The sequence below is a fragment of the Octopus bimaculoides genome, chromosome 3 (genome assembly GCF_046866305.1).
Source record: "Octopus bimaculoides isolate indiv1 chromosome 3, ASM4686630v1, whole genome shotgun sequence".
Classification (NCBI taxonomy): Eukaryota; Metazoa; Mollusca; class Cephalopoda; order Octopoda; family Octopodidae; genus Octopus; species Octopus bimaculoides.
The window spans coordinates 45269718-45282656 of NC_142930.1; the positions used below are offsets into that span (position 1 = coordinate 45269718).

At 35.3% G+C, this 12939-nt stretch overlaps 1 protein-coding gene across 1 annotated transcript in view; it reads left to right on the forward strand.

The window, feature by feature from the left end:
• The window catches only part of LOC106881712 (DNA mismatch repair protein Msh3), a 50697-nt gene extending 39319 nt beyond the window's left edge, over positions 1-11378 (forward strand). Inside the window, exons 15-21 of the mRNA XM_014932188.3 lie at positions 2001-2108; positions 3561-3675; positions 4956-5113; positions 6858-7044; positions 8447-8573; positions 9142-9307; positions 11044-11378. Coding sequence (XP_014787674.2) covers positions 2001-2108; positions 3561-3675; positions 4956-5113; positions 6858-7044; positions 8447-8573; positions 9142-9307; positions 11044-11131 — 949 coding nt within the window. The 3' untranslated portion in view covers positions 11132-11378. The remainder of the gene's footprint in view (positions 1-2000; positions 2109-3560; positions 3676-4955; positions 5114-6857; positions 7045-8446; positions 8574-9141; positions 9308-11043) is intronic.
• Positions 11379-12939: the final 1561 nt, after the last annotated feature.

Below are 12939 nucleotides of genomic sequence, written 5' to 3' on the forward strand. Positions count from 1 at the left end.
CTCTCTCTCTTTCTCTCTCTCTTTCTCTCTCTCTCTCTCTCTCTCTCTCTCTCTCTCTTTCTCTCTCTCTCTCTCTCTTTCTCTCTCTCTCTCTCTCTTTCTCTCTCTCTCTCTCTCTCTCTCTCCCCTCTCTCTCTCTCTCTCTCTCTCAACTATTTAAATGCAGTGTAAATGCATATAGTTTAAAAATGATTTATCTCTGAAGATGAGGTTACTAATCCAGAAACTTATAATTCTAGTTTCAAATTTTGGTACAAGGCCGACACTTTTGGAGGAAGATTTGAGCCGATTACATTAACCCCCAACACTCAGCTGATACTTCTTTCATTGACCTTGAAAGGATGAAAGGCAAAGTTGACCTCAACAGAATTTGAAAAGACAAACAAAATACAACTAAGCATGTCACCCAGTATGCTAACAATTCTGTCAGTTCACTGCCAAAAACTTATAAATCTTGCTAACAAAGAGAGAATGTTTTAGTGTTTGCCAGTAAAGTGCAGGACTACTGTCCGCAAAGAAAACAGTAAAATCTGAAGAAAATAGTGATGGTCTACATTATTGGCATCAGAAACTGCTAACAGTTTAGTAGTTGCATAAATTGATGTACTACAGGAAGGAAGAAGAATCCATTCTTCCAATACCTTGCAATGTTTAGTTCTGTATCCTTACCTCTGAGTTTAAAATACCATAGCAGTCAATTTTGCTTTTCATCCTTCAAATGGAGTGAGCAATAAATTAAAGTACGAATCAAATACTAGGAATGATATAATTTGTGATATTCTACCTATGTTAGATAATATTTAATGCCGTTTTTTAACAAGTTATTCAGGGGTGCTCTCAAATCATGCATATTCAGTATGTATACCTGTTAGTAATTTGCAAGCTCCAGAAATGCTTGTAACATTGTAATGTTTGTCAGGAGAGGTATATTTTTTATTGCACTCACTCTTGATGGGTCTGGTCTACATCCATTTTCATTGATAATCTGCCCTAGATATTCTATTCTTGGCATTAAAAAAATCACACTTTTCCTCACTGAGCTTAAACCCATAACCTTTTAATTTTTTGAAGACCTTTTTAACATGCTCAACATGCTGACCACGAGATTCACTTTTTATGAGTATGTTGTCAAGATAAGTTATTGCGAAATTCAAGCTTGCAAGCATAGTATCCATAACTTGTTGGAAAATGCCTGTGCTACTTTTATAACAAAAGGAAGTTGAGTAAATTTATACAATCCTTTATGGGTAATTATCATTAATCATTTTGAACATACCTCATCTGTCCAACTTTGAAGAAAATTTTCCTCCATTCAGCTTTGTGAAAATTTCTTCAGGACTTGGTAATAGGTAATTATATGGCATCAAACATTCATTTAACCCTGTTGAAAAATCAGCACATACCCAGATTTTATTATTTTTTTTTCATGACATGAACTATTGGGGATGCCCATTCAGCATAATCAGTTTTTCAATAACCCCAAGCTTTTCAAGTCTATCCAATTCTTCATTAACTTGTTTGAACACTACGAAAAGTACTTTTAGGTTTAAATACCAGTATAGAATTTTCTTTTCTAAGCCTCACTTAGATTTTTTGTTGACAATACTTTCTTGCCAGAATTTTTTTGTTCCAACAAAAATTGGACATTTGAACATGTTGGAGGTTAATCCATTTAATTTGCCTCTGAAATGCAGGTGTGAGAAAAAAAACTGATGTCTGTGTGTAACAAAAATACCCCCTCTTCTTTTGTTGTTAAGGTGATGAGCTGGCAGAATCATTAGCACACTGGACAAACTGCTTAGCAGCAATTCGTCTGCCCTTGCATTCTGAATTCAAATCTTGCCATGGTCAACTTTGCCTTTCCTCCTTTTGGTCTCAATAAAATAAGTACCAGCTGAGCACTCGGGTCGATGTAATCAATTTACTCCATAATCCCAAATTGCTGGCCTTGTGCCAAAATTTGAATCCATCATTATTATTTTTTACTTTTTATAAATTAGTTCCTTCCAAGAAAGATACCAAAATTATCGCAAGGCAGTGTCACATCTTGCTGTATTCGACTGTCTCCTCTCTCTAGCTAAGGTAGCAGAACAAGATAATTATGTGAGGTAAGTTACCAGCTTTTATTTGACCCCCTTGCCAGGAATCTTTAATTGATAATTCTTTTGAGATAATGACTTATTAATACTCAACCTCACTAACTATATTTTCTGTAATGAGTTAATGTGAAATCTCTGTTTGCTAATATAGCAGACAAACTGTCTTCAAATCATAGCTTACTTCCTTAAAAAGGACCCATTGGATCATATAATTTAAAGACAATACAGTAAGTTAGGATGTTCATGGTTGGAATATCTTTGACATAATATCTACTTGACCAAGACTATCGGAGAGTTTTGGCCTAAAGAAATTCTTAATAGAGTCTTTGGTTATAATGTAGGTACTAGTAGAAGTTGTAGTGGTGGTGATGTTTGAATACAGAGTAATAATTCTTAGTGGAGGTGGTAGTTAGTACTGGTGGTGATGTAGTGATGGGATTGGAAATGGTGGTTGAATACAGAGTAATGGTAGTTGTGGAGGTAATGGGTATGGTTGAATGCAAGGTAGTGGTTGGTTGTTGATTACTGGTGAAGTAATGGTAGTGATTGTGGTTGTAATAGAAGTACTGGTTGACTGTGGTAAGGTGGGAAGCTGATTATGACTTTTATTAATGATTAAATCTAAGGCCCTACTAGATTGGAGTAGAGGCAATCAAAAGCTCATTCGGGTGGTCCTTGAGTGTTTTTAGCAGAGTATACTTTGTTGCAAGCATTCACATCAGGTTTCTGGTTCAAACCAGATACCACCAGTCTCAAAGCCCTGTAAAGGGGTCATGAGTTTTTCCCTTCCTTCATTAACTAAGAACTAAAAAAGAATGCTGACTTTGAGTTTTTGATGGTTACTGTAATCTCCAGAGGGATGCATTGGAGTGGGTAGATAGAGCAAAGTGCTAAGTGCTGTGAAATATAATTATTGTTGTTTAGCCCAGGTCAACTTTGAGCAAAAGAAGCAGTATTTATGTAGGCCACTGTTGTAAACGACAGCCAAATTTCATTCTAAAAATGGATGACTATACTGGATATCATAATCTCAGATATAATACACTAGAAAAGAAGTGAGAATGGTCTTGGCTAGAATATCAGTCAAACACTGGTGGTGGTCATAATTGGATGTAGCATTAAAAGTCATTCTTATTTTCTGGTTCAACACTGATCCAGTAGATTTATTATCAAAGGCATTCCAGCCGTGACCACTCCATCTTTTTGTGTGCAAGAAATTTAGGACAACAGACAATGGAGTGTGTTTTGAAGGAGATTAGCTGTTACTTCTAGCAAGTCAAGTGACCACACAGAGGCTCCCTTATTGGCTTGTGATGATAATTTTTATGGTGACGCTGTTGGTTGGTTGGTTGGTATAATGCTATAGGTCATCACCATTGATGATAACATTGTGACTAATATTCTGTTTCCTTTTGTAAAGTATTTAATTTCTCATGTAATACTCACCTCTCTCATTTTTAGGCCCCAAATGGTTGACAACGAAAACTGTATAATGATAGAAGATGGCTGTAATCCCATAGTGAACTTGTTACTAAGTGAACACCAGCAATATGTTGCGAATGATACCAATTTGAATGTATGAAGATATTGTCTCCTTCATCTTTTACTTGCTTGTTTTTACCCTAAGTTTTGTTGTGAGAGACGGGTTATTGGTATTACTTGGGATCAAGCATCTTCAATGACAATCAGCAGCTGATAATATTAAGCAAATAATGAGATTGGAATCCACTTTTTTATATCAAGAACCACTTGAAGAAATTGCTTGTGGTTATAAAAACACTATTTGAATAAATTACTCCAAATCTATTTTTGTAGCTATCTAACACACACACACACACACACACACACACACACACACACACACACACACACACACACACACACACTCCATGCTTTCTTTATGTGATCAGAAATTTGCTTAAAACTCCTGTGTGTTGAAAGTAAAATACTTGCATCATGGTATAGTTTATATTAGTTATTTAAAAACTATTGCATTCAACACTTTGTTTTTTTTTTTCTTTAATGTATTTTTGAATGAAAGTTTTATCATGTATCTATAACACAATCACTGATATTCTATTTTACTTTCATATCTTTAAGTTACTTTTAAGTTTAAATATTTTGAACCTACCTTGTATGGTATATTGTAGCTAATGATATAAATGTAAAGCATTTGTGATATATAGAGAGTATTAATTGGAATGATATTATTTTGAAGGCTCTAATGTAATTTAGTGCCTCAACTCCATTTTTATCAAATATTTGTTGCTGTTTTGTTGTTAGTAATTGTAGTCATTATAATCTCTGTTTGAGCAAAGAATCATCTTGAGAATGTCAAATATTCATGTTTTACCACAATCCTACTGTAGTCATTTTATTATCTTATTTTGGGGAATTGATGAAATCTTAATACATTGAAGAGAATGAATGCCAACATAAAAGCTACTACACTAGTTTATTACTTATGCTGTAATGATTGCACAGAAAATGCTTAAACATTAGTTTATTTATTCAAATGCTTATAACGTCTTTATTTCTGGTCAAATTATTGTGAAAAGTTTTCCAAAGAAGACCCATTTTGCAATTAAACACAAAAATGACTAAAACATGCATTTGCATATTGCTTGCCTCTTTATCTTTATTTCTTGCTAAACCCTAGGTTCCATGGAAATGCTGTTCTACATGGGTGCTACTTAAGTTTTAGACATATGGTTCAAATATAAACTTTGAGCCTGTTTTTTCTTTTCTACTTCAAATTCATGTTTGTATCAGTTAATATTAAAAATTATCATCCAGTATAGATTATTTCCAAACCTTTGCCATAAAAAATATATTTTGTTCTGTATTGTTTTTCAGGCTGCAAAACATCGAGTTATGATGATAACAGGTCCTAATATGGGTGGGAAGAGCTCCTACATTCGACAAGTGGCCTTGATTGTCCTCATGGCTCAGATAGGTTCGTATGTGCCAGCCAAATCAGCAACACTTGGTATATTTGATGCCATCTATACACGGTAAGTAAGAACATTGTTCATCGGTTTTATCTTTATATATATCTATATGTATATGTGTGTATATATATATATATATATATATATATATATATATATATATATATATGTGTGTGTGTGTGTGTGTGTATATATATATATATGTGTGTGTGTATATATATATATATATGTGTGTGTGTGTGTGTGTATCATCATCATCATCATTATCGTTTAACATCCGCTTTCCATGCTAGCATGGGTTGGACGATTTGACTGAGGACTGGTGAAACCGGATGGCAACACCAGGCTCCAATCTAATTTGGCAGAGTTTCTATAGCTGGATGCCCTTCCTAACGCCAACTACTCAGAGAGTGTAGTAGGTGCTTTTACGTGTCACCCGCACGAAGGCCAATCAGGCAGTACTGGCAACGGCCACGCTCAAAATGGTGTATTTTATTGTGCCACCTGCACAAGAGCCAGTCCAGGGGCACTGGCAACGATCTCACTTGGTCTCACTTGGCTTGCCGGGTCTTCTCACGCACAGCACATTTCCAAAGGTCTCGGTCAGTAGTCATGTGTATATATATATATATGGGAGAATATACAAAAAATAACAACAGACGAGGACAGGTGGTGTAAATAACAAAAGTATATATTAGTATGACGCTCGGGAATACGGAAAGTCTTTGACGTTTCGAGCTACGCTCTTCAACAGAAAGAATACGGAGACAAGGAGAAAAACACGGAGAAAAAAAATTGAATAGTGTTCAGTCAACGGTGAATCATAATATATATATATATATATATATATAGGAGAATTTACAAAAAAAACAACAGACAAAGACGGGTGGTGTAAACAACAAATGGATGTATTAGTATAACGCTTGGGAATACATCATCATCATCATCATCATCATCGTTTAACGTCCGCTTTCCATGCTAGCATGGGTTGGACGATTTGACTGAGGACTGGTGAAACCGGATGGCAACACCAGGCTCCAATCTAATTTGGCAGAGTTTCTACAGCTGGATGCCCTTCCTAACGCCAACCCACTTTGGACTCCACATTTGTATCATTATCGAACCTGGAGCTTAGCGTTACCTTCTTGACATCAATACCTCTCATATGCTATATCTATGTACGTATATATATATGTGTGTGTGTGTATTTGTATATATAGATTTATATGCCAGCATGGAAAGCGGACGTTAAACGATGATGATGATGATGATGATGATTTGTTTTTCCTTCCTCTTACTCAGTATGACTGAAACTCTGATTATATTCATTTCTTGTCGATTACTACTAATACTAATGAACTTTGTACATTCAAACAAATTGATGCACATTTTAACCTGTGAGCATCGAAATTTTTGAATGTGTTTTTCTAATTCATAATTCTAAATTTGTTACGAACATTTAAACTTGTCAACATTGAAACTTTTAAAGATGTTTTTCTAATTCATAATTCTAAATATTTACCATTGATAAACAAAAAATTTCATTGGAACTAGTTTAGTATATTTGTAAATAAATTTATTTTAAACAAATAAAAGTTTTTCAAATTTAGGTGCATTTTCAACAACAAATTTGCCTATATCTTTTTCTGCATGAAAATACACCCCACTCTTTTGTTTTATATATATATATATATATATATATATATATATATATATATATATGTATATGTGTGTGTGTGTGTATTTGTTGGTGTTGGGAAGAATTGCTTAATGTTTTAAGTAATATTGTCTTCCATTATTATATTAGGATGGGTGCTGCTGATGATATCTACAGAGGCCGCAGTACATTTATGGTGGAGCTACAAGAAGCATCAGAAATAATGAATTCCGCTACAAATCGATCTCTTGTGATCCTGGATGAACTTGGACGTGGCACCAGCACACACGATGGTCTTGCTATTGCTAATGCTACTCTTCGTTATTTTACCGAAGATGTAAGAACTGTTCTTATCTGATTCCAGTTGTTTACTTCTTCCTTCTCTTTTTCCTCTACAATTTCACTTGGCTTGGCAGCATTTCACCCAACATTCAAAGGGTTCTTTTTATGTGCCAGTTACGCGACACTGGCACTGACTACAACTATGATCTCACTTGGCTTGACAGCTCTTCTCAAGCATGGCATATCACCAAAGGTCTTAGTTACTTGTCATTGCCTCTGTGAGGCCTAACATTTGAAGATCATGCTTCACCACCTTGTCCCATGTCTTCCTGGCTCTACCTCTTCCACAGGTTCCCTTCACCGTTAGAGTGCGTCATTTCTTCACACAGCTGTCTTTGTCCATATGCATCACATGACCATACCAGCACAGTCATCTCTTTTGCACACTACATCTGATGCCTCTTATGCCCAACTTTTCTCTCAAGATGCTTACACTCTGTCATGCATGCACACTGACATTACACATCCAGCAAAGCATACTAGCTTCATTTCTTACAAGCCTACACATATCCTCGGTGGTCACAGCCCATGTTTCACTGCCATGTAGCATAGCTGTTCACACACAGGCATCATACAGTTTGCCTTTCACTCTGAGAAAGAAGCCCTTTATTACCATCAGAGATAGGAGCTCTCTGAACTTTGCCCAGCCTTTTCTTATTCTAGTAGCTACACTCTTGGAGCATCCACCCCAGCTACTGACTTGGTTACCTAGGTAATGGAAGCTATCAACTACTAGTTTCCCTGCCTGGCATTTGATGGAGTCTATTTTCAGTACATTTTTAGGGTACCTGTGCACCTTCCATACACAAAAACTATTTTCCCTGTTAACCTTCCTCTGATATTGCTGCACCTCTTATGTGCCCTTAACTTACACCGGGTACATCTTATGGAGTTTCTACCTATGCCTTTTCTACAGATCTAGCAGGACCATCTACCTGAAGGGATTTGTGATTTGTCTGCTCTCCTACTTACTAAGATTTTGGTTTTTGCTAGATTAACTCTAAGGCCCTTTGATCTAGACCTAGATTCCTTGTCTGAAATTCTCTAGTTCTGGTTGTGATTCTGCTATAAGAACAAGGTCATCAACATAGAGGATTGGTGTGTGTGTGTGTAAAAATATAACAAATGAGTAAGAGAAAATGGAATTCGCAAGATACTTTATTAACCCACATCTGGTCAACTGGTTGTGCTGCATTCTTCAGTGCAGACATGTCTCGTCAGGTGACTTTTCAAAATGTCTGACACTCGATAAACTTGGTTTCACTTAGTTCAATTATAATGCATTTCATTATTTACCTGTAGCTGGTTGCTTACAGGGTTCCATATATATGTGTATGTATATGTGTTTTTAAATTATTTTATATGTATTATCATGCATCCATCTTTTTCATTGTTAGGTAAAGTGTATCACTCTGTTTGTCACTCATTACCAGTTACTAGGACAGTTTGGAGATATGTATCCTGATTTTGTTCACAACTATCACATGTCTTTCCTTGTCCACTCAAAATCAAGTGAAAATGAAGGTCAGTACTAATTGCATAACAACTATCCATTTTTCTGCCATCTTTTATATGTATAACTGGGATCATGAACACTTGCATTAATCAATATCAGAGACATAGTTGTAAACATAGTGTGTTCACAAGGGTGTATGCAAGTACGTGTGTGTGTGTGAGAGAGAGAAAGAGAAAAGTGATATGTTTTACTTTGGGTGGGTCATGCTGTCAATTTATTGATTTGTGAGTTTTTTCACCCACAGCCTTTTCCCTAAACAACCATGACTATTTCCCATTTACAACCCCACCTCCAACTCTAATCCCCATCCTTATCTACTTACTCATATCAAAACACGATATTCTTAACACAGCCATCTCTATACCCCATTCTTAACTACACAGCCCCACTCATAACCACACCTGACCTACAACATACTAGAGAAACCAAAGAAATGATAAAATAATGACAATATGAAGTTAAATAAATGAAATGGGAAATACAATTACAAAGTTGTTAAAAATATTTTCTCTTTATGATTAAAAATGCAATTTAATAACTGTCAAGTATACATGAATGATGTTGGTATTTTGGTAGAATATGATGCCTCAGATGCTGTAACATTCCTCTACCAGCTTGTCAGAGGAATGGCTGCTCACAGTTATGGATTAAATGTTGCACGTCTTGCCCACATTCCACCTGAAATATTAGAAAAGGCAAGAAAAAAATCACATCAATTGGAGAACTCCTTGAATAAAAATAGGTATGTCTTATGTTACTGATATATGTCATATATCATTACATATATATCTGTTATTTATTCTTATGTTGTGTTATTACAATCTTATGTCTTATATTAGTACATGTGTATCTGTCAATACCTGTGTTTATATTATTACATGTTTGTCTGTTATTAAACTTGTCTTAGATTATTACACACATTTGTTATGCATAAAACATTTCTTATAGACCAGAATACTGATGGTTCATTTCTGAAATCCTCATTTTAAAGTGTTTACATTGAAAACAACTTCCTTCATTTCAGTTGTATTTGTTCAGTAATAACTAGATCTGAGATGTTGAAACTGACATAATTATATCTTGGAAGAGTCAGCACAGTCAAAACACATGTGACCTATTTTATATTCATTTGTGTTTTATTTCTTGTTAGTACTATGCACTATAAATGTGTTCCTGGTGTAATAATCTAGTCCTTTTTTTTTTATTTTGTTTTCAACATCCTCAACATTATCCAATGTATCCTGCCTTTTTTTAAGATGGCCTGCTCAAACAGAGCTGACTTCATGCTAAGCAGCACACCTGCAGATGTTAAAACTATACTAATAGTGATGGTGCTGGGAATATTTGTCATAATGATGATGAGGAAAGATGTAACTAAAACACAACAATTAAGCCTAATAATTTGATCAATTTTTAACAACAGCCTACTTCACTGATTACACCTCAAAGATATACCAGACTAACAGATTTTTTCAATGTGACCATTTTTTCTTAGACAGTAGTGTGTGATTTGGTTGTTATTTCCAGCATGTCAAGTGACCACCTAAAAGCTACCTCATTTTGATACTACCAAATACTATCTCTGGTCCTATGAAACAAAACTGCCTGTTTTGAAGTATTCATAATTAAACATGCTATCATCATCTTATGTCAGAACCTTTTCATGAGTTACGTTGCAAAGACCAGCTTGATAGAAAAAAAAATGTAAAAGTTAGTTTATTAAATGCACTTAAATTCTTCATTATTTGCAAAAATAATTGAAACATGAGTGGTATGTCATAAGAAGAAAAGACCACGAAAGGGTTTAAGTGATTAATAAAAACATCCATCCATAAAGATTGTTAGTTCATCAGTATGCACATATCTAAATTTGTCAAAAACACCTTATCATCTCTGCTGCTGTTGACTATGGAGGTAAAAAAAATAAAATAAAATAAAACCTTAACCCCTTGTAACTATTTTGATTTTTTACAAATTTTTGTTCAATGCACAAGAATTCATACGATTATGCAAAAAACAATTTTAAGAGTCGTTACACAACTCAGTATGGAAGTTTGACCCAGTTTTGTAGAGACCTAATCTAACAAAACTCAGTAAAATCGTGCTATAGCTGCAGTATTATATATTTTGTGTCGCATATTTATAAAATTCTCGAAAATACTTTATTTTCTTGAAAATGTCAAAAGTTACAATAACAGCTAAATCACACACAAAACCATTTTCTTTTCGTTTTTTGCATAATCGTATGAATTCCTGTGTGTAGAACACAAAATCACAAAAATTTTCTGAAAATTTGAAAAAAAAAAAAATTATGAGTGATTAATTGGGGGTGCTTAAACCAGAATTCCACCCAATACCAATATGTGTCAAGTCTAGTTAGAGTCTCTCTTTTAGCTTGTTGTTTTCTTGTTGTTATTCTGTTTATATGAAATATATTTACTGAACTAAATTCTGATACATTTTTTAAAATATTTTCAGAGAACTCAAATCTGACTTTTTGACCATCATGAAGTGCCCTCCAGAAAATCTTAGCAAACTACTCTCAGATATGATTCCATCTTTATGACAGCCATCTATTGACAACTTTTTTCAGTTCATATATGTGTAAGTCTGTGTGTGTGTTTATGTATATATATATCATTCAATTTTATATCCATTTTCCATGTTAGCATGGATTAGAAAAATATGTTATTGAATATGTTATATACACATATATGTACACAGACACATGCACACTCATTTCATCATGTTCTTGTTCTTATGGTGGCTGAGTGTAATCTTAATGAAAAATAAAACCTGTATATTGCCTTTTACTCATTTGTTCATTTGTTGCTCAGCAATGCTCTCCAGCTCAGTGGTTCCCAAACTGACAAATTATGAGTCTCCACTTCAAATATTACTTTAAAATGTTTCCCCACCACCACCATCCTTTGTTAATGAGAAGAGTTTCTATCTGTATAATTCTTTTTCACCATGCTGTTTGACAAGTTTTAAAACTATCTCAATTTTAATAAACATGGTAATTTGTCCACTCCTTTTTCAATCCTCACAACTTCATCCATTTATGAGAACCACTGGTTTTGTCAGTAATAGTCAAATGTGTTCCAACCATGACCATCTCTTGTGTTGGTGTTTGTTTTTTTTCAAACTTTTCTTTCATTATATAAAAACATTCAAGTGATATATGAGCGAGACTTGTAGGCTCTTTCTAGTGGTTACAGGTAAGTTCACCACTATCAATTCAGTGTGAAGAAAGTTCACCATGAGGAAAGTTTATCGAGAAAATATATCTATAGTATCTCACCATCATCATCGTCATTTAACGTCTACTTTCTATGCTGGCATGGGTTGGACGGTTTGACTGAGGACTGGTGAGCCAGAAGGCTCCACCAGGCTCAATCTGATCTGGCAAAGTTTCTACAGCTGGATGACCTTCCTAACGCCAACCACTCTGAGAATGTAGTAGGTGTTTTTACGCCCCACCAGCACAAGGGCCAGTCAGGCAATTCTGGCAATGACCAAACTCAAAAGGTGTTTTTTATGTGCTACCTGCACAAGAGACAGTCCTGCAACACTGGCAACTAACATGCTCAAATGTTTTTCATGTGCCGGTAGGGTGATGCTGGCAACGATCATACTCGAATGGTGTTTTTTATGTTCCACCGGCACAGGAACCAATACATGGCCCTGGCAATGATCATGCTTGGATGTGCTTCTAACGTCCCACTGGCACGAGTGCAAATCAGGCGGTACTGTCATCGGCCATGTGTGTATACTGTGTAGTGGCCTAATTGTATAGTACATATGTATGGTTTTCAGTTTCCATCTACTAAATCGACTCACAAAGCTTTTGTTATCCCTATGATATAGTAGAAGACTATATATTATATATATACATACATGTATGTATGTATATCATCATCATCATCGTTTAACGTCCGCTTTCCATGCTAGCATGGGTTGAACGATTTGACTGAGGACTGCTGAAACCGGATGGTAACACCAGGCTCCAATCTAATTTGGCAGAGTTTCTACAGCTGGATACCCTTCCTAACGCCAACCACTCAGAGAGTGTAGTGGGTGCTTTTACGTGTCACCCGCACGAAGGCCAGTCAGGCGGTACTGGCAACGGCCACGCTCAAAATGGTGTCTTTTATGTGCCACCCGCACAAGAGCCAGTCCAGGGGCAATGGCAACAATCTCACTTGGCTTGCTGGGTCTTCTCACGCACAGCACATTTCCAAAGGTCTCGGTCAGTAGTCATCGCCTCGATATATATATATATATATATATATATATATATATATATATATATATATATATATAAAACAAATAATAAATGAGTATATGCATATATACGTACAAGTATGTGCA